We start from the raw sequence: 26,580 nt of genomic DNA on the forward strand, positions 1-26,580 counted from the left end.
TGTAATGGGCATTACGGTGTGTTATATAGTATGTAATGGGCATTACGGTGTGTTATATAGTATGTAATGGGCATTACGGTGTGTTATATAGTATGTAATGGGCATTACAGTGTGTTATATAGTATGTTATGGGGATTACGGTGTTATATAGTATGTCATGGGCATTGCGGTGTGTTATATAGTATGTAATGGGCATCATGTGTGGGCTTATGTGTAATTGGAATTACAGAGTTCACTAAAATGTCCAATGGGCATTACGGTGTGTGGTATAATGTTGGTCTATGCCCACTTTTCACTGTGCAGGAGCCTCACCTACTACAAATTGGGGGGGAGGGGGGGGTGCAAAACATGCCTTTGCTCCGGGCGCCGTGGCACCTAGCTACACCACTGATGGGATGGGTTTGAGAATGTGGTGCCCCCTGTGTTGGTAGGGCTGGTCTGCTCCAGGTTAGCACACCCTAACACTTTATTAACACTTATTTTTCCTATCACATTGTATATATTTTGTATTTTAATCACACCTTCACTTCCCTACATAGCACTTTGTGCTTCTTATTAACCCTTACTAATTTTCATTTGTGTGCTGCCCTGGAGTACTCAGCCTGTGTCAGCATGTTGGGGGCCCACACCCATACCCAGTATTAGGGACCCCCAATGACAGCGAGGCCTTGACGTACGGCCTGGGGGCTTAGCCCTATATCGGCAGATATATGCAACCAAGATCTCTGTATTATCTGATTAATATGTAGTTATTTTCTCACTCAGTGTGCAATTGGGATACAACATGTTTTTTTCCTAGACAGAATTAACCCTCCCTTTTGGCACCTGAGTGACACACCAACAAATGTGTTGTGCATCCCTTTGTTGGCATGACATCACAGGTCCTTTTTTGGTAACCAGTTGACGGATCTACGATGTCTAGGTCGACCATGTTATAGTCAACCACGCTTAGTTGACCACGTCTAGATTGCCAGTAATGAAAGTTAGACCGACGGGAGCGTGGTCGACGGTCACATGTTCGACATGAGTTTTTCATATTTTTTGGGTGTTGATTGTCACATGTCCACTTAGTTTATATTTTACTATCCAAGTGGGCATATAGTGAGAATATAACAGTGTGCAGTGCGTAGGGAGATACTGTGCCTGAAGCATGGCGACCCCTGTGACATTCAGCACCAATTTTTTTTTAAAAACTCATGTTGACCTTGTGACCATAGTCCACGCTCCCGTTGATCTACCGCTTGCATCTAACTTTCGTTACTGTTGATCTACACGAGATCGACTATCTTTAGGCATCTCACTAATCAGACTCGACTAAGGGTGGTCGCCCACATGTTCTCACGGTCGATGTAGACAGCGTCGATCCGCAATACCTTTACCCTTTTTTCTTGGTTCTGAAATGACCTTTATTTGGATGGCAGCAAATTATACTGTAACGACTGCATACTGCTTTTTGGTTTGGTTATTTCCCTAAAAATATTTTGATTTCTTTTTAATTAATGTTATGTAGTTTATAAAATGAGATTACTGTCAGGCAACACATTTCTCAGCCATCTCAATGAGAGCGTGTACACAGTATTTTGTGAGTGATATAAACACTGGGGAGTCCAAAACATTCATCATAGCGAAAAAGAAATCCCATGGGTTTTGCCTGCGAAGGTCACGCTCCAGAATTGTTTCAAGTTTACTTTAACCTTTGAAAATGACTCTTGTCAGACAGGGAAGGGCATGCATCATTGTCCCAGATGTTTGCATTTACACTATGGACCAGAGGGTTGGGATCATTGGGTAAACAGCAAGTTGGTCGACAAGCATTAGGTCCATATGGGTTTGGTTGACAGGGTCATTAGGTCGACACACACATTAGGTCAACATGGGGAATGTCGACATTTTTTTTAAACCCCATGTCAACCTTTTGACTGTCGACCTTTCCCATATCGAACTAATGCTTGTGTCGACCTATTGACCCTGTTGACCTAACCCATGTAGACCTTCAGTCATGTCGACCTTCCTGCATATTGACCTTAATGCATGTCGACCTAATGGTGTAGACCCAATGCTTGTAGACCAAGTGACCCGTACCAGATAGCCCCACTCAATCATAATGTGTGTCCTATTCGCAAAAGTAAAGCTAGTGGAAGTGACAAAGCTGTATTGCTTCTCTACATAGACCACTTTGATGTGCTACATGTGTACATCTGTTTGTGAATGATTCGGAATCTATGTAAAGGCCTCATAAACTGGTCTGACTTGTCTGAGGCACACGTCCGACCTGTTTTCCCTTGAGCTTCCCGACAGCTCCCCGTGAGTCCTCACATCCGACTTGGCACTTGATGTTTTTACAGGTGATTAAGGAAAATCAGATGCGATACATTGCGGGTGCTATGCACTTGACAGCTGCACATACGATTTATCTTATGTGCAGCACGTCCAACCTCCAACGCTGACCTGGCACACACGGAACCATGCATCTGATAGATGCGGATGTAAAACGCGTGTGATTTGTTCACTTGATTTCTCATCCCGATCTGTCGAATCGGATGAAAACAGGCCAAAATCTGTATGGGGCTTTTGGAAGTGACTGCTGCTTTTCATCACGCCAAGTCCTGTTTAATCTGCAACTTTGTCCATGTATACAGTAAATGCAATTTCTATGCAGTTAATGTCGCAGTCCAGCGTTTCAAGTACACGGAGTGCTATAATATGCAAAATTTAAAGAAAAGTACGGTATGCTACTCCTTCCTGTAACATCTGTTTGCAAATCCAAATTTTGGTCCTGGTTCAGATTTTGTAAGTAAATAAAAAAAAAGACAAACAAAAAAACCTCTGTGTATGGAACAAACCATGTCTGTGCCGGGTAAATGGTGTCTGCTCCTGCATGTATCCCACAAATGTAAGACAGCTTCGTTTTACACTGCAGTTCAAGGGGACTGTAGTGGAATTAGCAAAGAGTCGCTGACAGAACTGCAGGAAAAGACACAAAGATGGCTGCAAATGTGTCCAAATCAGAATCAGTCCTTATGAGGAGTGATGCCGCCCCTTCAACATACCCCACCCCCTCAACAGACTCCGCCTCCATGAGGGCTGCTTCCAGAAATTTCACTGGCTGATTTCCCATCCCAATCCAGCCCTGCACTATCTCCTAGTCGTGCTACTACAGAACTCGTGGTACAGCGCTGAATCACGGCCATATCTTTTGGAAAGTAGTTTGTTTTCTAAACACTTAATACTTCAGTGATTATTGGGCCAGGTTCCTATGGTTTCTTCATAAGCAGGGGCTCCTGAAAGGTTATACTGACTTGGAACTCACCCCTGACAGGGTTATGTTTTTTTTACAAATGAAAATAAATACGCACAATTCTTTTTTATAAAGATATCAAATTCATTATCTTTTTTTTTTAAAGAGCGAGCTGCAGACTTCTTAGTTATTTGGTATTTTTTTCCAGACATCTTTGGCAGTAACAGTGTTAAGCATCTGCTCCTAATCCCAGCTGTTGCATGGGATGTTATGGTAACTTACACCCAACATATGGCTGCCTTCCACAACAGTGCAATGAGGCCAGCGAAACTTGTGGAGGGGAGTTGGTAAAAGGGACTGGCTTTCTAGTTGTTGCAAGGATTTATCACTGTTTAGCTTGCTTTGCTCACTGCCTCTCCCTGCCTCTCAGCAATCTGCTCTGGTCTGTCACTGCACACACTCTCTCACTATTCACTGGCTCTTTTAACCTCTCAGTTCCAACACTTTCCTGATTACAGTGCTGCTGTCTGTAACTTCAATGGGTGCAACACCCATCAGTGGCTGAGGAGTGGAGACAGGACTACACATTAGCAGGATTCCTAAGGAGTTGGATGTATAACATGAAGACTCCACAGAGGCATTCAGGGCGTACGGATCAGATGCTCGGTGCTATGGCTGATATCCTAGGGTCCCTTGTACTTCCAAGCCATCAATGGGTATGTCCTATATATACTGTACCTGCATATACAGTAGATACATTTTTAGCTAAACTGCGTGAATGCTTCACAAGGGTCATTGTCTAGACACACAGACTGTACAATATTATTTTTATTATTATCATCATTACTACTACGTGTTATTTATATAGCGCACACATATTCTGCAGTGCTTTACAGAATATACATCATTTTCACGGATTAACTTCAGTCATTTATTACATAAAACATAACATGTGTATATATATATATATATATATATATATATATATACATATATATATATATATACACACGCACACACACACACATACAAATATCTCCTATATTCTGTTAGATTGCAAGATTTATGTATCGTCATAGTCCCTCTTATTGTACGTTCCCATATTGGTATTATTGTATTGATCTGCTGATCATACTGCTCCGTGGAATACGTTGGTGATATATAAGTACCTACAATGGCCCTAAAATGTGTTATTGGTTAAAACATCTTACACAATTGCAAGTACTTCTTAGGAAGGGTTATGGTATAGTTATCTCAGGTGATGATCACCAAGTTTATTATGTGTGAGTACATCTAGGAGTATATTTAATATAAATGTCCCTTTTCATCTATATCAATTCAATGTTGTGTTTCCAGTGCTGAAACACACATCTGCTGACGTTTACAAATAAATATAAAAAAAAAATCATCTGTTAGGAAATGAGTGTTTCAGCCCAAAACACAACATTGGTCTAAATGGAGTTAGATTTATTTCCATAGTTAAAAATTGTCTTTTGGTTTATACAGTATACCGCCAAGTTTTTTTTTTAGGATACTGTGGGGTATGTATTTAATAAGCCTGTGCTTTTTGCTTGAGTAAAGCTCCAGAAGTCACGTCCGTGGCTATTCAATTAATTGACGATTTGCAGCACAGTGAACTTGCAGGTAACGTGCGCTAACCCTTATATTCAGCGTTAAGTGCTGGAATCCGTGGGTTTCCCTGTGCGAGGCTGCAGTGCTTATTAAATTGTTCTAGACAATAATTAGCCATGGGATTTAGGGCATTATTCTAGTTCACTCTTTCTGACAAAATCCTTCTTAGATGGACAAAACCATGGCCCTTATTCTGAATCGTGCGGTACGGCCCGCGTGCGGCCGTACCGCCGATGTTTTCAGTCTGCACATGCGCAGAGGTCAATCTGCGCATGTGCAGCCCAATTCGCCGCAGACGTAGTTCGTCCGCCGCAAAGGGGGCGTATAGGGGCGTGAGGGGCTTCATACCCTCATTTCCCTATGCATACGCCCCGCGTTTCATGGGCGTTCCCATGCAAACGCGGGGCGTATGCATGCTAATGAGGGTATGACGCCAGTGATGGGGGCGGGAAGCTGACGTCGCCGGATGTCAGCTCTCAGCCCCCATACAAGCTATCACACGGACGATTGTCCGTGTGGTCTCAGCTTGCGGGACCTGGTGGGGCGTGCGGCCCTGCCTTCGATGGTCGTCGACCATCGAATGCAGGGGGCAGCTCCCACCATGGTGGAGGCGTACGCCCCACCATTTTCTTGCGGATCGCCAGCCGTCCGTGTACGGACGGCCGTGGCGATCCGTATCGTGGGCGGGGATTGGTTTGTGCGGCCGGAGCACCGTGTGCGGCTCCGGCCGCACAGATCTGAATAAGGGCCCATGTGCACTGCAGGTGAGGCAGGTGTTACTTGTGCAGAGAGAATTAGATTTGGGTGAGTCATTTTGTTTCTGTGCAGGGTAAATACTGTCTGCTTTATTTTTACACTGCAATTTAGATCTCACTTTGAAGTAGAACCCCCCCCCCCAAATCTAATTATATCTGCACAAGTAACACCTGCCCCACCTGCAGTGCACATGGTTTTGTCCATCTAAGAAGGATTTTGTCAGAAAGAGTGAACTAGAATAAGGCCCTTAATCTATCCATCAGTCTTCCATTATATTGTTGTACTTGTAAACTATAATTTCTATAAGGTTTTTATTTTCCTGAGAATACACAGCCTTTATTATTAACTTGGTGAATATAATTGCAATGAATGTGTTATTGGTTTATAATTCTGACTCAATATCTAAGATATTGTAACTGAACTGCTACCAACACTTTTAGGTATTAGGAAAATAAACACATAGGAGGTCATTCTGGTTGACTCGCAAAGCTGCAGATTTCTCAGCATTGCGAGCCAACTAAGTGCCGCCTGCCGCCTGCACAAGTGCCTGCCCACCCCCTGGGCAGTGAATGCCCCCGAAGACATGTGAATGGATGTTTACATAAACATACATTTGCAGCCTTGCGCCTGGGCCCCAAAATATCAGATGGTTGGCAGCCATCAAATGATTTCTTAAGCGCTCTTAAATCTAAGTCACTCACTGGTGACTCCGATTTGTGGTGTCCTGCTACGTGAACAGGGCGGGCAGCTGACATCCGGTGGCGTCAGCTGCCATCCCACGGAAGGCAGGAAGCTGCCCCCATTTGGAAGCTGCCCCCATTTGCATGGGGATGCCCAGCATTTTCCTGGGGGCACCCAGCACACTTCCTTTAGTACTTTCTAGAAGAGAATAGATAGTATCTGATGGTTGCCCATAGCAACATCCCATGTGTAATACAAGTCCCATCACAGTAAATTTCCCTGATGTGTCAGTATAGCTATTTCACAGCATAATAAACCAACTAGGAGATATTTACACACATGGGGCAAGTGCGCAGTGACCTATTTATCATTGGTGGCAGTGGGCCAGCAGTATATATCATTATGTATCATTGACACTCTCTGGCATCTCCTCTGCAAGGATTTTCTCCCTGTCACAAGCAAACTGATCTGTGCATGTACGGCTGTTGTCTGTGCTTGTACATAGGGTTTTGTCTTAAGGTTACCATACACAAGTGCGATATGGAACTTTTTCACACACTTTTGACCCATTGCCCAATATATTGCGTGAAAAGTGCCATCTATGTGATTTACCGCCTATTCTGATACAATACACGGTCATGTGCGAATCGCATACCCTCCAACATGACCCATCCCATTAGGTACAAAATGCTCTGTTCCTGGACTTCCCTGCCAGTGACAGTTACAGATGTGAGCCTGCAGCACAGTCCAATATTCAAAGAGGGGGGGTCACATCAACTGTCAGTGATGTTTGGGATGGCAGCTGGTGTGGCTCCCCTTTTTGAATATTGGACTGTGCTGCAGGCTCACATCTGTAACTGCCACTGGCAGGGAAGTCCAGGAACAGAGCATTTTGTACCTAATGGAATGGGTCATGTTGGAGGGTATGCAATCGGATCAGATGTGGAGATCATCATGGCTGCCACAAGGATGATATAGGATCATCTCCCAAAGTCATCATTGGGATTGCTAATATGTCATATCCTCTAGGATCGCATACGATACAGCATATGCAAAAGATACTGTACATCATATGCAAAAGGACCACATTCAATGTACGCGGCAGGTAGTTGCCAAGGTAACGCAGGCAAGGCTGCATACGATACCTCACACATGTGTACTTGGGGGGGGATTTTAGTGGTGATCCAGCAAATCCTCTATGCCTGTGCTGGTCCCCACTGGCAGAGAAGGCTAGCACAATTCTGTTCATTTGCGGCATAAACATAAGCTTTAAGTCACTTGGTAAATTGATTCATCACGCTGCTGTCCCATAGAGGTTCCTGGCAGTAAGCAGCAGAAAATGAAGTAACTCAGGAGAAGTTGGTGATTTCCCCTCGCTAATCACTTTGATAAATGAAGCAAAGTAAGGACAGAGCTTCTTTCCACTTCATAAGTGGACCCGTCACCCATACATTTCCAATGAGCCAGTTTACAATTCAACATACTTTCCAGCATTCTTCTAAAATCACTTCCAGGGGTATTTTGCCATAGGCCCGGGGATACTTTGCAGTAATATTTCCAGGGATACTTTGCAGTTATATTTCCAGGGATACTTTGTAGTGGTATTTCCAGGGAAACTTTCATCTAAACACTGTGCCTAATTCAGATTTGTAATGAATTGCACCGATACAGGAAACCCACTGTGGAATTCCGTGAAAAACACTTCAAATTCATTCTGTAGCCGTGACACGCCTCCTGTTAGCATTTCCAAGATCCGAGTGCTGCATTTGAGGACCTAGCCTCTGATCACCATCGCAACCACTGGCCTTGACTCGCGATGTTTGCAGGAAGAGGTCAGTGTGCGTAAGCTGAAGCTTACTCAGATTGGCCAAAGGATCCAGACACCTGGATTTAGACGTCTGCATCTGATGCTCCTACAAAACGCCCCCTTTTTTGAAGACTGAAGCCAGTTGCCAACCCATGACAGCCCCCAATGCTGCATCTGGCAGGGGGTTGTGAGTGATATCCCAAGGCCCATTCTGCACTTGTGCAGAATGGGTCTGCGTCTGCACATACACCATAACATCAATTTTTATGGGTTTACATGCATATCTGAGTTATGCTATCTGTGTGCTAGTATCTCCATCTTATTGTGTTTTCCAATATGGCTAGAATATTATGTTTTATAGTTTAGATCTTCCAAATAAATAATAACATATAAAGCCCACAGGAGAATGAAGATAGTAGTAAGTATGCAGAATACACAAAAGAATTCCCTACAGGGGCATAAAAAAAATTGAGAGTCTTTCTTTCTTAGGATCTTTTCATACTTTACAATCTACGTAAATTTCAGTTGGGAAGCATGACGCGCAAAGCAAACAAGCCATGCCAAGGTATACGTTACATGTTGACAGATGTTGATATAGACAACAAAAAACCCATGAAAAACTCATGTCAAGCTATACCTGCAATGACCATTGACATCAAGCTTTACCTGCGATGACCTCTGACGTCAAGCTTTACCTGCGATGACCATTGACGTCAAGCTTTACCTGCGACGACATGGAGTCAACCAGTTTCCATTCATGGTCGACCTTCTGATGTTACAGTAATGAATGTGAATAATCTGATGACTGTCCTTTTCTACACCTGGTTGATCTCTTTATATTCAGTAGGAAAACTTCCATGCATCACTAAAGTTGGGCCAAGGTAAATTTTGCTTAAGGTTAACCTAATAAAATCCTGTGTGCTGTAATATTTTTTCCTACTTTTTTTTACTTAAGTACTATTTTCATTTTGATTTTAACTTGGAAAGTTACTGAGCGAATCATCTGTAAGTACATGAAGATGATATACAGTTACATCTGCTAAATAGGATTTGTTTCCATCAAAATGGAATATATCAGCACTTTTGCCAAAATATACCGCACTGCAACTAACGCTCTATTCCATCGCTCAGAGTCAAATGCAGACACTGTGAAGTCAGTTGCATCACCCAAAAAAAAAGTGTATTTATTTTTTTTAGCTAAGTAGTTGGCTGTCTTCAAAGCGGAGACATTGAGGCAAAACAGAGAATTAGATCAGGGGGAGGGGGAGCAGAGATCCAGATAAGGGACTGGAGTATTTGCGAGTTAACATCTTTATTGCCGTAGGAAACCTCCTTGCTGGCTTTAATGCAGCTGAGATGATAGACTATAATTTCTATCAAGAAAGATGCAACAAAAATACAATATAAAAAAAGTATATAGATGAAAATGTGCGGGCAGTACGGATGGTGTAATGGTTAGCATTACTGCCTCACAGCACTGAGGTCATGGGTTCAATACCCACCATGGCCCTAACTGTGCGGAGTTTGTATATTCTCCCCGTACTTGCGTGGGTTTCCTCCGGGTACTCCGGTTTCCTCCCACAATCCAAAAATATACTGGTAGGTTAATTGGCTCCCAACAAAATTAACCCTAGAATGTCTGTGTGTGCATGTACATGTGGTAGGGAATATAGATTGTAAGCTCCACTGGGGCAGGGACTGATGTGAATGGTGAAATATTCTCTGTAAAGCGCTGCGGAATCTGTGTGCGCTATATAAGAAACTGCTAATAAATAATAAATAAATAAATAAATAAATGTCTATGTGAATTGCTGGAATAAATTGCATAGAATTTATTTAAGTCTTGTGGGAAATACATTGCAAAATGAAAGCATCTCCTGTATGATAGGGCTTCCAGATTTCTTCTGTGGTTTCCCAATTTCCGCAGTAGCAGCCCCACAGTTCCCTATGGGGATTGATTTATTGTGGAATTTACCAAGCTCTGGAATGCAAGACATTAAGGAGCATTTCCCTGGTAGCTAACAGGCTACATATTGGCGGTGATTCAGACCAGGTCGGCCAGGTCCGAATTCGCTCACCCGGCCGATGGTACGATGGTCTGAGCTTGTGCACGGGCAAATATGGGCATGTGCAGACCCGCCGTGAGAACGCCTTCAGTGAGTACCACACTCACCGAGGTGATCGCTTTGTGAAGGGACATCTCATGACGTCAACGCCCACCCTAAATGCGGCCATCTCCATCGGAAATAAAAATCAGTCTAGACTGACGTTTATTTGTGAATGGGTGAAAAATCATTCAGTGGTAAGTGACCATTGAGTGCTTTTTCTCTAATGCGGCACCATGGCCCTTATTCTGATCGGTGCGGATATTCCCGCATTCTTACGGTGCGGTCCGCACGCCACGGTGTTTTGCCGCGTGCGGCCATCGTCCGTAGAAACGCCCACGGGTCCTCCGCATTCGGACGGACTCACTCTTTAAGAACAGGGCGTGTTTACGGACGACATACAAAGCATGCGTGTGCGGGAGAAACACTCCGATTCGGCACGGTATTACAGAGTATTACAGAGTATGCTCGGGAATACCGCATCCGAACGGGAGCCAAGCGGTGCTACCGCACGTAAGCGGAGTATTTACGCCAAACAACCCACTATGAAGTATCTTCTGCTATACATCACATGACCCACTTATTCAATTACCTATCCTCATAAACTTGACTGTGACATGAATATAAATAAATGTGTTTACTTTACCCAAAATGTGTGGTTTCATGAGTACATGTCAAATACACATGTGTATTGCTAGTATTAATATTCTGTCATGTCCATTGTTAGCAGTTTGAAAGTGTCTGACAAGTACAGCATATGTGGGTGTTTAGTACGGGTTCCTTGAAGCAGCAATGGTTTCAATTAAAGCACTGACAAGCGTCCTATTAGTGAGTAATGAGTAAAGGAGTCGATTCTATTGGGTTCAGGTGTTAATGGTTGTAGTCATTAGGCGTACGTTCGCCTACCGCATGAACGAGTGGTGTCCGCAAAGCAATAGTACACTTGTGGACACCGCACATTTCTTCCCTTTTTGATCGCGTGCATTCGGAGTGGTTTCCGAATGTACGCCCCCCAACATAAGTGTACTCCCCCGTGTCCGCCCATGTTTCCGCCCCGTTTTGCCCACTTTGAAACTACGCCCATGTGTCATTCCGCATGACGCCCATAATACGCCCCTATTTCCCGACTGATAGCGGTGAACAGTTTTGGACGGGATTTGCCCGAACTGGTACCGAGTCAAGGCGTGGCACATGCGCGTAGCGTTCTCCACGCATGCGCAGACGCCATAAAGACGCGATCCGTAAGTACGCGGTAAAGTCAGCGTCAATCAGAATAAGGGCCCATGCGAGGAGATGTGTAAGTGTACACATGCCAGCCGGGATTCTCGCCCGGGGGGCAGTGGGTTCCACAGCAGTGTGTCCCACAGCACAATATCGAGTGATTGCATCTGAGCGATAGACAGCTGCTGGAGCTCCTGTCCCTGAATGTGGTTATTAAAAGTACATAATGCATCTCTGGGTGAGATGAGGGAGGACATGATTTTGTGGCAAGTGAGATTACACCCATGGCCTAATTGGATCTGTGCTCACAGTTTTCCTACCGATAAGGTTATTTGTGGCTTTAGCTTTTAGATTGGATTCAACCATAGTAAGGTCTTCCAGGAAACATGTTCCTGCACACATTCCCATGGGAATCTATTCCAAGGTGTGTTCTTCTCATGAACTTTCACACACACGGCCCTGGGGCAAAATGTTCTCTTATAGAAATAACAAGCCCTGCTAAATGCTGTAATGAGATATGCGTACAAAGAAATGGGGGTGGAAAAAGAATTCTGATTATGGACAGCATCCAATAGGAAATTTTACAGAATGTTCTTTTAAGGAAAAACTTAATTATAACCGGGATTCCTTCCATAGAGATGAAGGTGCATCAGCTGACTAGCCTGTGCTCTTGTATTCTAGATGATGTTCTTGTAGGTCAGTGATCACGGAACAGAGGTAAATTACCCCAAATGGGGGAAAATTTAATTCCTGGGGGCAATGGATGGTCGCGCTGCTGAGACACAGTCAGGCGTGCACATACAAAATTTGTACCACACACAGCCATACATGGTAATCATCATCATCATCATCATCATCATCATCATCAATTGCTGCCAGGCTGTGTACGGTACTAACAGGATACTGTATATCATCAATTTCTGGGGGGGTTTTGTGTACTGTATTACAATTATATGATTTCCTTCCTTTCAAATCAAGGGGGTAATGTTGGCATATCTAAATATATTTTGGTGTGTTATAGGTGGATGTTGACCTGACATACAGTAGTTGTAAGAAAAAGGGGCTTTTACCAAACACAGGGGCAGATGTATTAAGCCTCTGTAAAGAGATAAACGCAGTGGCAGCTCTTACCTGAGGGGGGCTGCCACGATGCGGCCCCTCCTCCGCTGCTGCCGCCGCTGTGCTCGTGGTTCCCGCTGCTGCCACCACCGCCAATCCCGATTCCAATCCCGGTCCGACCTGGCAAGGGGTCAGCGCATGTACAGTAGCTTCTTACATACTGCACATGCGCTGGCCTCAGCAGGGTCCCGGGTCTGGCGCATGCGCAGTATCGTTCATGGTACTGCGCATGCACAGGTCCCGTTTTTGGGGCTGCTCCGCAGCTGTTCATAGAGAGGCATCCCAGAGGGAGGGAAAGTTCAAACATCCTCTGTAAAGCGCTGCGGAATATGTATGCGCTATATAAGAAACTGTTAATAAATAAATAAATGGGACTGTCTTGAGTGACTTGCAGGTCGGAAGTCACTGCCAGTCACAGTGAAGCTAGAGCAGTCTCACAGACTGCATCTGGCTTCACTTAGGCAGAGGACAGTGGCAGATTTTACCTGGGGGGGGGGGGGAGATTGGGGCTGCAGCCCATAGGTAAAAACCACCACTGGATGAACGCGTTTGATAAATGTCTAACCAATCAGCCCCTAACTGCTATTTTTCAAACACAGCATATACCATGACAATTATCACCCTTGCATTTATCTCTTTTTAAAGCTTACTACATCTGCCTCACAGTTAGGAGCTGATTGACCAACTTCTCTACTTTATCTAACTTGAATATTTGATTCTCCCCAATAAAGAGCTCTGGGGGTTATTTGGAGCTGCTTGCTGCTGCGGCAATTCACAAGCGTATTGACTATGGAACGACTGCATATGCATACGGATCACAGTATGCATGTGTGCCACCAAGCAGCGATAAAAATCAGCATTATTTTTATTCACAAGCCCACAGTTTGATTGATAGAAAGTCACCATTTGTGGGTGCTAACCGGCCATTTTGAGGGAGTGTCAAAACAAATGCAGACGTGTCCAGGTGATTTTAGGAAGGGTATGGGAGTCAGCTCCAGCCTCAATCAACCTGTCTCTGTTGCAGAGCCGGATTAAGGATGGGGGGGGCCTCTAGGGGTCAGTACCCCTGGTCCTCCCTCTTAGAAAGGACCCCCCCCCTCTTGTCTTAAGTGCCCTGGACCCACCATCATCTTAATTAAGCTCTGCTTTACACAAACACTATTCACATTGTGACTTAAAAAAACACATTATGCTCAAACAAGCGAAAAAAGAAATCAAATTTCAAACAGCAAATTTGTCCAAATTTGCTGTATAACCCAATTCTATTGGAACACAAGAATAATGATCATTATGCTGCCTGTCCACTGTGCTTAGACTGATCAGGTGCTGTGCTTATATCTAACTCCAATATGGGGATGCACAGAAGGCTACAAATCCAGTACTCCATGTGCTAAATAGTATTCTGTGCTGTCGGATCCCTCTCCTGGTAAATAATGGCTAAATTTTACAATAGCAAACTCAGCATTTAAGCAGCTCCCACAGACACCTATGGTATTGCTTTTGCAATCAAGAATGGGGGATTACAACAGACATCTCCCATATCTGCCACAGATACCCATATATAAAAACACTTTCCACCCCTTGCTAGATGGAGATTGGGACCTTTGCTTGCTCCCATAAAGGGGAGTGCCCTTGAGGTAAATGTCGTACCCATGAGCAATGCACTATTTTTTACTCATCATACACTGAACATGCTTAGCATTCTGGGAGATGCTGGATTGTACCCATTGTCTGCAGTGAATAGATAGTGTGCACATAGTGTGCACAAACCTTCCTCCTTCCCTACAGGACATGGGTGGGATGGCGGGATATTTTCTGACTATCCAACCAAAATCAGGATGGTTGAATGGTTGAGAGGCAAACATGCTAAATATTTGCTGGTAGCCCCACAAAAAAATTCATTTCTGGGAAAATCATTGAAATATTTTGTAAATAAGCTATTAAGAGCTCCCTCGTTCTGTCTTTTTTATTAATATGAGTAATGGCCCCGTCACCTCCTGCCTCCCACACAAAGAGCCTTTGCTGGATCACAGAGCAGACTACCTGATGCTGCAAACAGTGGTGTAGCTAGGTGCCACGGTGCCCGGAGCAAGGGCATGTTTCGCGCCCACCCCTGATCTGTAGTAGGCGGGGAGAGTGTGCTGTGGAGAAGCCCGTGTTGGGTGTGCAAGCGCCATTAGCCCCCACACCGCTACTGAGCCCCGGCACTTCTATCCAGTGGGGGGGAAGCTGTCAATCACTTCCAGAGGTTACCTTCATGTAGCGCCGCAGCGCTACCCTCACAAACCTCAATCTTTACGTAGCTGCCTGGTGAGTGTGGGACAGAGCTGCCGGGAGGGGGAGGCTGGAGCAGAGCGGCAACATAGTAAGAGTAGCCGGAGAGCAGCCACAGCCTGCCTCCAGCTTTCACAGATCAGAGCATGACAATGGCTCCCCATGTGCAGAGCAGGAAGTGGGCGGGGAGGGAGCGGGGGAGCGGGCTGCATGGCTCCGGCGCCCTTTGATGTCTCTTTGGCGCATCTTTTTAATGAGATTTGTGGTTTGTCACAGCAGCTTAAAGGTCTGGTACTAGACTGTCAAGCACATTGAAACCAATGGGTGTAGTGTTCCACACAGGTGTAGTGATATGATGCAGTATTAATCCCACTTATTTTGGAATTAGTAGACTGTTGGCAAGACTACAATTTCTGCAGATGGACAAAACCATGTGCACTGCAGGTGGGGCAGAAGTAACATGTGCAGAGAGAGTTAGATTTGGTGGAATTATTTTGTTTATGTGCAGAGTAAATACTGGCTGCTTTATTCTTACACTGCAAATTAGATTTCAATGCCTGATTCAGACTGCCTAGTGAATCCCCAAACTAGTATGCGAGCGGATTTGTACGCTTACACATCTGTTCGCAGGCGGCCGTACGGAGGGAAAATCATTCGATGGTCACTCACCATCGGGAAGGGGGGCGAATTCGGACCTGAACTAACAAATCTAACTCTTTCTGCACATGTTACATCTGCCCCACCTGCAGTGCAGCATGGTATTGTCCATCTGCAAAAATTGCAGCCTTGCTCACAGATCTGAATCAGGCCCTAAATTGAGATGAAATTCTCTATGTTTGTATCATATTCTTATGGTGTAGGTAAGGAAACACATTGTCAGATCGGTTTTGCCTGCTGATGTTTATTACCTATGAAAGACCAGTGCCTGCCGTTTTCATGACAGTGTCGGCCATGCTGACATGTTATGACAGCTGTGACAACCATCAACCTATATTTATCTTAAACCAAATCTATTCATATCATATACGCATGGGAACCTCCATCGCCGTGTTACACTGAGCTCCACGTGCTGCAGAGGCGGAAACTGTTTCAAAGAAAGTCAGTTGATTAGACAGAAGGAATTTTGGAATACATCTGACAAAACTAAAATAAAAAAATCTATCTGTCTGGCACCAGGTGAATAGATGGCATGCAGTGTGCACGACAACTATACATGGTGCAGGCAAAGCATTTGGTACACAAGAGGTCCCAAATCCACTTTCACCAATATTGGGAGGTTTGGGATAATGAATGGGGAAGAGGTATCTTTCTCGTATTATAAATCCCCATTTTGTACGTACAAAATTGCAGTACTGATTGGGACACACGGTAACATAAATGCGTGGGGTTGTTCCTGGGAAGTAACAGGGGCGGGGTGGCTAATCACACACACTGAGATGCAGTGCTGTATGGGAGTATAGCAGGAACGTCATGGATAGTAACTGCGTTCAGAGATGCAGAACTGCTCGCATAGCAGGCCGTACTCAGATGGAAGAACCTGTACCTGTCATAGGCCAGCTGAGGACAGTAGCCATCTCAGTATTTGCACATTTGGGTGCACGGTTGTTCTCCGTGGAAGGGCTTTGTTGCAACATTAGCATAAGGTTGCAGATGTGCAGCAACAGACGCATACACAGGTGCATACCCTCCAACATGACCCATTCCATTAGGTACAAAAAGCTCTGTTTCTGGACTTCCTTACCAGTGGCAGTTGCAGAGGTTGGACTCCAGCACAGTCCAATATTCAAAAAGGGGAGCCACACCTAATGCCACCCCACACATAACTGCCCTGTAATGTTGGAGAGTATGCAGATGGTGCTGCATCTGTCCCAAAATCAGGCCCTTAATTTGGATGGAGGCCAGCTGCATACCTCCCAACTTTTCTTGCTGAGGACGATGGACCTTCCACCTTGGTGGCACACCCGCATCCTCATGTGTAATAGGCAGGGCCTTGGTTGGATGGGGAGAAGGGGCACGCTTCCCGAACAGCTGGGCATCCCCCATCTCCCCTCCCCGCACTGATAGATGCCAAGTCCAATCACAGGGCCTCGCTGTAACCAGGACTGTTAGGAGGTACACTATTGTACCTGCACAAGAGCAAAGGTTATAAACCTATTGCTTTGTTTCTTTCAGTTTTGTCATATATATATATATATTTTCTATACATCATTTCCTTAAAAAATAATTTCTGTTCCGAAGGGACATCGTCCACACGGTGAGGGACAATGGAGGTTCCCATGCCTATGTGACATGGATATATTTGGTTCAGGATAAACAGAAGGCTGATGGTTGTCACAGCTGTCATAACAACTCAGCATGGCCGACACTGTCACGCAAAAGACAGACACTTTGGTCTTTCTGAGGTAAAAAAACCTCTGCAGGCAAAACCGATCTGTCAGTTTGTTTACATATAAGAATATGGTACAAATGTGATGAGTGGAAATATCATCTTACATAATGTTATGGGCTCGTACAGCTACAGTTATATCAACGTTCTTATTTTTCACATGGAAATGTTCGTGCCCAGCTCTGAACATTTATCAGAAGGGCTGTGCCACATTCCTGCTTCTTCTCGACTGTAACCACCCAAGAACAGAGAGTCCTTATGATGACTGGTCTGGCCAATAAAAGCAACATTGACTGTAGGAAGGGCAAAGATCCTGGGAACAACATGAGTTTAATTCCACTTTTTTTTTTTTTATTAATCCTCACTGAAGGCCAGATGTAATAAGCTTGAAAAGTGATCAAATTTAGAGTGATAAACCACTAGCCAATCATCTATTAACTGCCATGCTACAGGCTGTGTTTGAAAAATGTCAGGTAGGAGTTGATTGGTTGGTGATTTACCACTCTCCATTTTATCACTTTTTAAGGCTTAGTACATCTCGTCCTTAGTTACTGTAGCTCCATTTACCAGACATGCAGGGATCACTCTACTGTTCCCCATGCTATGTGCTCTTATAGCAGTCATTGTAAGACTTATACCCCCTTTCACATCGCTAAGCCGGGCCAGCCTCTGCATCGCAATCCTGGGTTGGACCTGGGACTGGCTCTTTCACACTAAACCCCTCATCGCCCATTATACAGAGGGCGACCTGGGTTTAACCCTTCTAATAACCTGGGTCTAATTGCTCGGTTGGTCGACTCAGGTTATAAGCTGTGGTGCTTTCACACCGCACCTCGACCCGTGTCCATACGTCACCAACCCAGTAATAACCTGGGTCCGAGGTGCGATATGAAAGGGGTATAAATGATCATCATGCTCGTACTTTAGCCCAATGCGGCATCAGATGTAGATGAACAAAAATAGCTATTAAGTGATTTTCATTAATCTGAGCATGTGTGTGGCCATTGGCGCACTAATGGTTCGAGCACCCTCAGAGGAGTGGCGCACAGAAAGCTGTCACCAACTTATGCTTACTCCATGTGTACTTGCTGCCCATAAAAATAAGAAACAAAAAATAAGAAACATCAATGATTCCAGTATATCGCGTCTGTCTCAGTTCAGTGCGTGTTCCATGCAGATCGTACTATGTTTAGTTGGGAAAGTGCTCCTACGAATAAGTGCTTATAGTGTGTGCTGTGCTTTCTAAGTGCCAACTGGGGAAACATGGAATTTTCCATAGGAGGCGTTGGTCTGGTATTTTATCATCTGGCAGAAGATTGCACGTATATTGTGGCACAGGAAACTGCACATTTTTTCGTTTTGTTTAGCTAATTTGTGGATTTCTTTGATATTGAAAGGAAATGTGAACTCTAAACTCATCTAATTGGGAATCTGAAACATTAAACATTTAACATTTAATCTGTACCAAGCAAGGGGTTCAGTATGCAGGATACAAACCACCACAGACTAGATGCGACTAGACCATATATTTTTGATGGGTGAAAACTGAAACCACAACTATGGCCGTTTGCAAGCCCCTAAAGTGTACATGAGTAAAACAAGGTGTACATGAAACAAGGAATTATCCCGAAATCGGGCAACCATTGAATAGCCATGAGACAGTTGGAGATAAGAGTGTGAGAGGACAGAGAGGAAAGGAAGATCTTAGCACCAGTATAGACATGATATTGGAGGTCAGAATAGCAAATGAGCTCCCCTAAATGGGAAGGGGGGGGGGGGGGGGAGAAGAGGTGCAAGAACAGAAACATGGAGGACACCTACAGTTAATGGAGGTGGAGGCATGAGAGGAGATAAAGATCACATAAAGTGATACAAGAATATCGAGGGCCATTGTATCACTTTTAATACTAATCTTCATCCTTAATAGTAAACATTCATATTTGCAATGATGTTTCCTACTCTGTTTACTGAAATAATCCTTCAATATTTAGCAGTTCATTCTTCATTTTCTATTGTGATGCTTTTAACTAGTTTATGATTATGCTCTAATGCTCCGATTGAACAAACTAGGATTAAACTGATTTATATAATGCCTTAATGATATACTATGAAAAAATAAACAGGCAGCAAGCTGGTACCTGAAGGCAGCGATAACTAGGAGTTGGTACAGTTTGTGTAATGGGTGTTTTCGAGTCTTAGTTGTGGGTAGGTAATAAGTGGCGTCTCAAGCTCCTTCTTGTCTACCTTGACATATGAGTAGGGAGTGTCCCCTGCTACATGGAACTCAGGTTTGGTGGGATGTTGATGTAACAAATGAAACCACTATTTAAGATATAGGATAATCTGGAATTCTTGTTAACCTATTGAACTTCTTAGCATTGGCATTCTACAATTTATAGGGCAGATAAATATGATATAATTAAAAGATCTAGACAACATTTTTTTTTTCTTTCTTAAAACAGCTCAGAACTTGTCAGGGTTTCAACAACAGTACCATTGAAACAATCTGTAACATTGCAACTTTTTTTTCTCAATGGATCATCGTTTTATCAGCCACCAGGTACACACTAGGGCAGTGATGGCTAACCTTGACACTCCAGCTGTAGTTGAACTACACATCCCAGCATGCCCTGCATCAGTTTTAGCATGGCCAAATAGTAAAACCGATGCAGGGCATGCTGGGATGTGTAGTTCAACAAAAGCTGGAGTGTCAAGGTTAGCCATTACTGCACTAGGGTGCTGAAGAGGAGTTTATTTCCATTTTCCCCAGTGACTGCTAATTTCTGCAGCCGCTGGGTGGGCACCCTGCCGAGCTGACCAATCCCCAGTGATCCGCAGCATGGCAGACATTGGGGGAGGGTGCAGGAAAGTAGTGGAACTGAAAGGTCCCTCTGTGAGCGATTCTCTTCCTCCAGGATATCGGCTGAGTACATATTGTTCTAATTCTTATGTACTAAGCCTTGGAGAGCGATAAAGTAGAGAAAGAAACTACAGTACCTAACAATCAGCCATTTTATAAACACAGCCTTCAAAATGTCATTTGGGAGCTGATTGGCTGTGACACTCTGAGGAAAGAATCACACAAAGTTCAAGGTATATCACACAGACATGAATTACTAAATTGTCCTTTTGGATTTTTATTACACTGGAGCACTTTTTTGTAAATATGTTTCCCTACTGGAGGAACGACATACGGTCGTATTGTCGACCCGACTTAGGTCGACACCGTCGGGTCGACAGGCAACAAGGTCAACAGGGTTCTAGGTCGACATGGATGAAGGTCAACAGGTGTCTAGGTCGAAATGGGACAAGGTCGACATGGTTTTAGGTCGACAATGTGTTAGGTCGACATGGGTTAGGTCGACAGGTCGACATGGGTTTTTTCACTGTTTTTTGAGCTGACAGGCGGTATTTCATGCCCTACCATCCACTAGGGCGTGGTGGGAGAATAAATTAGTGTGCCGAGCGCAGCGAGGCACCATGCCCGAAGCATTGCAAGTGAAGCGAGGGGCTGCGGTTGACTTCCAACTGTGTCCATGTCGACTGTGTCGACATTCGGGTAAAAAAAAAAACAGTGAAAAAACCCATGTCGACCTCGCGAACTGTTGGTGCATTTGTCGACCTAAACCCATGTAGACCTTGTCCCATGTCGACCTAGACACCTGACGACCCTTCACCTAGAACCCTGTCGAACTTGCTGCATGTCAACCCAACGGTGTCGACCTAAGTCGGGTCGACAATACAATCCACACCCTGGAGGAACTTGAGAATATTATCACAAGCAGTAGCAATCTATAATGAACTAGGTGATTCATCGCGCCCTACGGGCGCTCTTCACACCGTCGTAAGGGGCTGCGCCCCCTTAATTTGTGAACGTTTGTATATGAGAAATATGGTTAGAATTGTATGAAAGATGCCCTGTATTGCAACTTAGGTGTCCGCGAATCGCGGGAGGGGGGGTCGCGGAGGATGCCGCGAATTGCAGGAGGGGGGTCGCGGGGGTGCCGCGAATTGCAGGAGGGGGGGTTGTGGGGGGGTGGATGCTGCGAATCGCGGGAGGGGAGGGATTGCAGAGAATCGCGGGAGGGGGGTCGCGGAGTGGGTTGCCGCAAATCGCGGGAGGGGGGTTACGGGGGCGGGGGTTGCGGCGAATCATGGTAGGGGGGGGTCACGGGGGGTGTGCCGTGAATCACGGGAGGGGGGGTCACGGGGTGGGGTGCCGAGAATCGCGGGGGGGTGTGTGTGTGCCGTGAATCGCGGGAGTGGGGGGGGGGGGTGGGGGGGTGTGACGCGAATCGCCACAAGAAAAAATCAACACAGAAAGGTCAACACATGTAAATGTTGACATAAGTGTGGCACTTCATTGGTGTCCATGTCGACACATGAGAATGAATATGAAAACATTGAAAAAATGAAAAAAAAAAAACTTCAAAAACTCATGTCAACCTTTTTCATTGTCGACCATAGCCATGTCAGTGTTTTCCATGTGCAATTTAATTCTGGAGCTGCCGCGAATCACGGGGGGTGCCGCGAATTGCGGGAGGGGGGGTCGCGGGGTTGGGTGCCGCGAATCGCGGGAGGGCGGGGTTCACAGGGGTTCCGGTGGGGGGTTGCCCCGAATTGCGGGAGGTGGGGGGTCACGGGGGGTGCCGCGAATCGCGGGAGGGGGGTTGCGGGGGGGTGTGACGCGAATCGCCACAATAAAAAATCAACACAGAAAGGTCAACACATGTAAATGTTGACATAAGTGTGGCACTTCATTGGTGTCCATGTTGACACATGACAATGAATATGAAAACATTCAAAAAATGAAATAAATCTTCAAAAACTCATGTCAACCTTTTTCATTGTCGACCATAGCCGTGCCAGTGTTTTGCATGTGCCATTTAATCCTGGGGCTGCCGCGAATCGCGGGGGGTGCCGCGATTTGCGGGAGGGGGGGGTTGCGGGGGGTGGGTGCCGCGAATCGCGGGAGAGCGGGGTTCATGGGGGTTCCGGTGGGGGGTTGCCGCGAATTGCGGGAGGGGGGGGGTCGCGGGGGGGTGCCGGGGTGCCGCGAATCGCCGGAGGGGGGGTTGCGGGGGCTGTGACGCGAATCGCCACAAGAAAAAAATCAACACAGAAAGGTCAACACATGTAAATGTTGACATAAGTGTGGCACTTCATTGGTGTCCATGTCGACACATGAGAATGAATATGAAAATATTCAAAGAAATGACAAAAAAACTTCAAAAACTCATGTCAACCTTTTTCATTGTCGACCATAGCCATGTCAGTGTTTTCCATGTGCAATTTAATTCTGGAGCTGCCGCGAATCACGGGGGGGTGCCGCGAATTGCGGGAGGGGGGGTTCACAGGGGTTCCGGTGGGGGGGTTGCCGCGAATTGCGGGAGGTGGGGGGTCACAGGGGTTCCGGTGGGGGGGTTGCCGCGAATTGCGGAGGTGGGGGGTCACGGGGGGTGCCGCGAATCGCGGGAGGGGGGGTTGCGGGGGGGTGTGACGCGAATCGCCACAAGAAAAAATCAACACAGAAAGGTCAACACATGTAAATGTTGACATAAGTGTGCCACTTCATTGGTGTCCATGTCGACACATGACAATGAATATGAAAAAATAAAAAAAATTAAAAATAAATCTTCAAAAACTCATGTCAACCTTTTTCATTGTCGACCATAGCCATGTCAGTGTTTTGCATGTGCCATTTAATCCTGGGGCTGCTGCGAATTGCGGGGGGGGGGGTCGCAGGGGGGGTGCCGCCAATCGTGCAAGGGGGGGTCGCGTGGGGGTTCTTTTTGCCGCGAATCGGGAGGAGGTCGCGGGGGGGGGGTGTTTTTTCCGCGAATCGGGGGGGGGTGTCACGGGGGGGGGGGTTTGCCGCGATTCGCGGGAGGGGGGGTCGCGGGGTGGTGGTTATGCCGCGAATCGCGGGAGGGGAGGTCGCGGGGGGGGTGTTTTTTCCGCGAATCGGGGGGGGGGGGCACGGGGGAGGGTTTGCCGCGATTCGCGGGAGGGGGGGGGTCGCGGGGTGGTGGTTATGCCGCGAATTGCGGGAGGGGTCGTGGGGTGGTTCTTTTTGCAGCGAATCGCGGGAGGGGGGGTCGCGGGGGTGTTTTTGCTGCGAATCGCGGTAGGGGGGGTCGCGGGGGAGCGGGTGTTTTTGCCGCGACTCGCGGGAGGGGGGCGCGCGGGGGGGAGGTTTTGACGCAAATCGCGGGAGGAAGGCGCTCACCTGGTGGCTGTGGAGTAGCAGTGCTGGGCAACATGGGAAGGCAGAGGGTGTCTGGCACTGTCTGTGGGCTCACTGGGCTGGTTCTCTGTCACATACCTCCCAACATGACCCTCTCCAGGAGGGACACAATGGGCCTTATTTTGGTTCACTCTTTCTGACAAAATCCTTCTTAGATGGACAAAACCATGTGCACTGCAGGGGGGCAGATGTAAAATGTGCAGAGAGAATTAGATTTGGGTGAGTTATTTTGTTTCTGTGAAGGGAAAATACTGGCTGCTTTATTTTTACACTGCAATATAGATCTCACTTTGAAGTAAAACCCCACCCAAATCTAATTCTCTCTGCACAAGTTACATCTGCCCCACCTGCAGTGCACATGGTTTTGCCCATCTAAGAAGGATTTTGTCAGAAAGAGTGAACTAAAATAAGGCCCAATGCTCTGTTTCTAGACTTCCCCTTAATGTATGATTGCCATCACCTGTTTTAAACAGGTTAATTTCTCAGAAAGGTGTTCAGCACAGATGAAGGCAATCACACATTAAGAGGAAAGTCCAGGAACAGAGCGTTATAGACACAGACACCCACTTTGAGTGACAGATGTAGCCAAATATATAGGAGATTATACTTGTGGCTCTCATACACTTTTCACACAAGAAATACACAGTGTAAATAATATTAACAACATCTGCCAATCTTAATGATCTAAAATACAAAGTTTAAAAACAATTACTTTGAATTACCTTGAAATTGGGACCCAGTATACTGGAATATAGTTATGTTCAAAGAGATGTCACACTCTTTTTCGTTTTGCTAGATCTGCGGATAATTTAGTTGCTGTTAATTTAATAGAACTGGATAAGCCTGCGTCCCTTCTGAGGGAATGGTATCACTGGTATGCACTAAGGAGGTTATTCTGGTTGGTGCGTAACTTTCCAAATTCTTTCGGAGCGGACCGCACGCCACGCTGTGCGGACATTGTAAGAAGAAACACCCACAGGTCCTCCGCATTCGGACGGACTCGCTCTCTAAAGGCAGTATTCAATGAAAAAGTTCTCCGTGCATGGAGAGCGTTTTATTTTGCTCTCCATGCACTCTCCGTGTTCCGGAGGGCTCGCTGCCACTCCTGCTCCCTCTATTCAATGTGGTTAAGACTCTCCGCCACTCGCGGAGAGTCTTAACCCCTGCAGGGAGCAGGGAGCTTTCAGGGAGCCGGAAGCATCCAGAGAGATTAAAGTCTCCCTGGCTGCTCCAGAGGACTGTGGAGGGGAGGGGGGCTCTCCAGGACCCAGGCTGCACCCCCCTATAGCCAGCGGGGGACCCAGTATTCACTGCACCCGTTCGTGCATAGTTACGTTCGGGTGCAGTGAATATATGAATATCTAATGAGCGGCTCATTAATTAAATATATATTCATGTGCTATAAGCACATGAATAAAAATAACATGCCCCTTCACAGAAAAAAAAAACCTGATTTTTTTACACCAAAAAAAAAAAAAAAAACCTTTTAGTTTAAAAGTTCACATTAGAGCTCCCCATCAAAAGATGGAGAATTGCTACACGGAGAGACACGGAGAAAATCACTTAGAAAGAATAGGGTTGCTCGCTTTTGGAGAGCAAAATGCTCCGTCCAAGGCGAACAAAGCACAAGTTCTCCACAAAACACGGAGAAATTTTCTCATTGAATACTGCCCTAAGAAGAGGGTGTGTTTACGGACAACATCCAAACCGTGCATGTGCGGTGGCCACACAAAGATTCTGCATGGTCTTACAGCGTCAGAACGGACGGGAACCTAGCCGTACGCACCAATGCGGTGTATACAGCTGGCCCATCTACATACATTTTGTTTGGTTCCCCTGTTGCCCTCTTTCTGCTACCATTACTGTGTGCTGTACTTGAAGTGGTGGTGCTATACTTTTGTTGTGAAGCCACCTGATGTGTTCCTAATGATTCTGCTATGGATATGTATGAAAAGAAGAAATTTTGGTACTTTTTGGTTTGTTTTGTAAATTCGTGTTATGGTACCTTTATTTTTTGGCATGTGCCAAATAACATGCTATTAAAATGTTATGCTTTTCCTAACTGTAATAAATTTTTCATTTGATCCCCAAATGTGTGGTGTTATTGCTGAATGTAAAATTGAAATGTATATTTATATTAGTGATACCAAGTTCTGTCCATTGCTTGCAGTGTAAATGTGTCTAAAAAATGCAGCCGTGCTTTCAGCATATATTTGTGTGTTTTGTAATGGTCCATTTAGGCTGCAATGGTTCCAATTGAAGCAATGACAAGAGTGTAATTAATGAGTAATGAGTAGAGGAGTGGATTGTATTGTGTTCAGCTGACAGTGGTTCAGGTGCGGCCGTACTAATTGGGCGATCCGAATGCCTAGCGCATGACCAAATGGTGTCCGAAAAGTAATACTTGCTTATGAAGACCGCATATTTCCTGGCTGTTGGTTCGTTTGCAGTCGGTGTTCTGTCCGAATGCACACCTACCAGAGTTAGTGCACTCCCTCGTGTACGCCCATATTTACGCCCAGTTTAGCCCACTTTGAAACTACGCCCTTGTATAGTTCCGAATGACGCCCATATTATGCCCATATTTCCCGAGTGAATGCGGTGCACATTTTTGTACGGCATCAGTGAGAACGAGTACGGAGACCGTGCGTGGCACATGTGCATTGCGTTGCCTACGCATGCGCAGACGGCTAAAAAACGCCATCCGAAAAAATTCGGAAAATTACGCATCGACCAGAATAAGGCCCTAACTTTGGAGAAAAGTACTGTAGAATATTTTCAGGCTGGTAACACCTAATAGCTTTCCTGATAAATTGAGCAACAATTATTAAACATGCCTAAGTAAATAATGAGTTCCTTGTTAGACAGTCTTTTTCTTCCTCTGTGCTGTGCAAGTGTGCAACTAGTACTGAGTATGCAAGAGTCACTGTAAAGAGGTGCTCTTTGCTAGGGGGAGTTACATTCTTATTGTCAGGGAGGTTATATGCTCAGTGCCAGGGGGAGTTATATGTTCTTTGCCAGGTGAAGTTATTTGCTAATTGTCAGGGGAAGGGGTTGCATGCTCATTGCCAAGGAGATTTACATGCTCATTGCCAAGGGGACTTACATGTTCAT

General features: G+C 45.5%; 1 protein-coding gene across 1 annotated transcript in view; it reads left to right on the forward strand.

The window, feature by feature from the left end:
- Positions 1 to 3,553: 3,553 nt before the first annotated feature.
- ARHGEF25 (Rho guanine nucleotide exchange factor 25) overlaps positions 3,554 to 26,580 on the forward strand; it is a 285,560-nt gene continuing 262,533 nt past the window's right edge. Inside the window, exon 1 of the mRNA XM_083169398.1 lies at positions 3,554 to 3,954. Within this exon, the coding sequence (XP_083025524.1) occupies positions 3,850 to 3,954 (105 nt within the window). The 5' untranslated portion in view covers positions 3,554 to 3,849. The remainder of the gene's footprint in view (positions 3,955 to 26,580) is intronic.

Source organism: Crinia signifera, chromosome 2, assembly GCF_055691185.1.
Source record: "Crinia signifera chromosome 2, ASM5569118v1, whole genome shotgun sequence".
NCBI classification, from domain to species: Eukaryota; Metazoa; Chordata; class Amphibia; order Anura; family Myobatrachidae; genus Crinia; species Crinia signifera.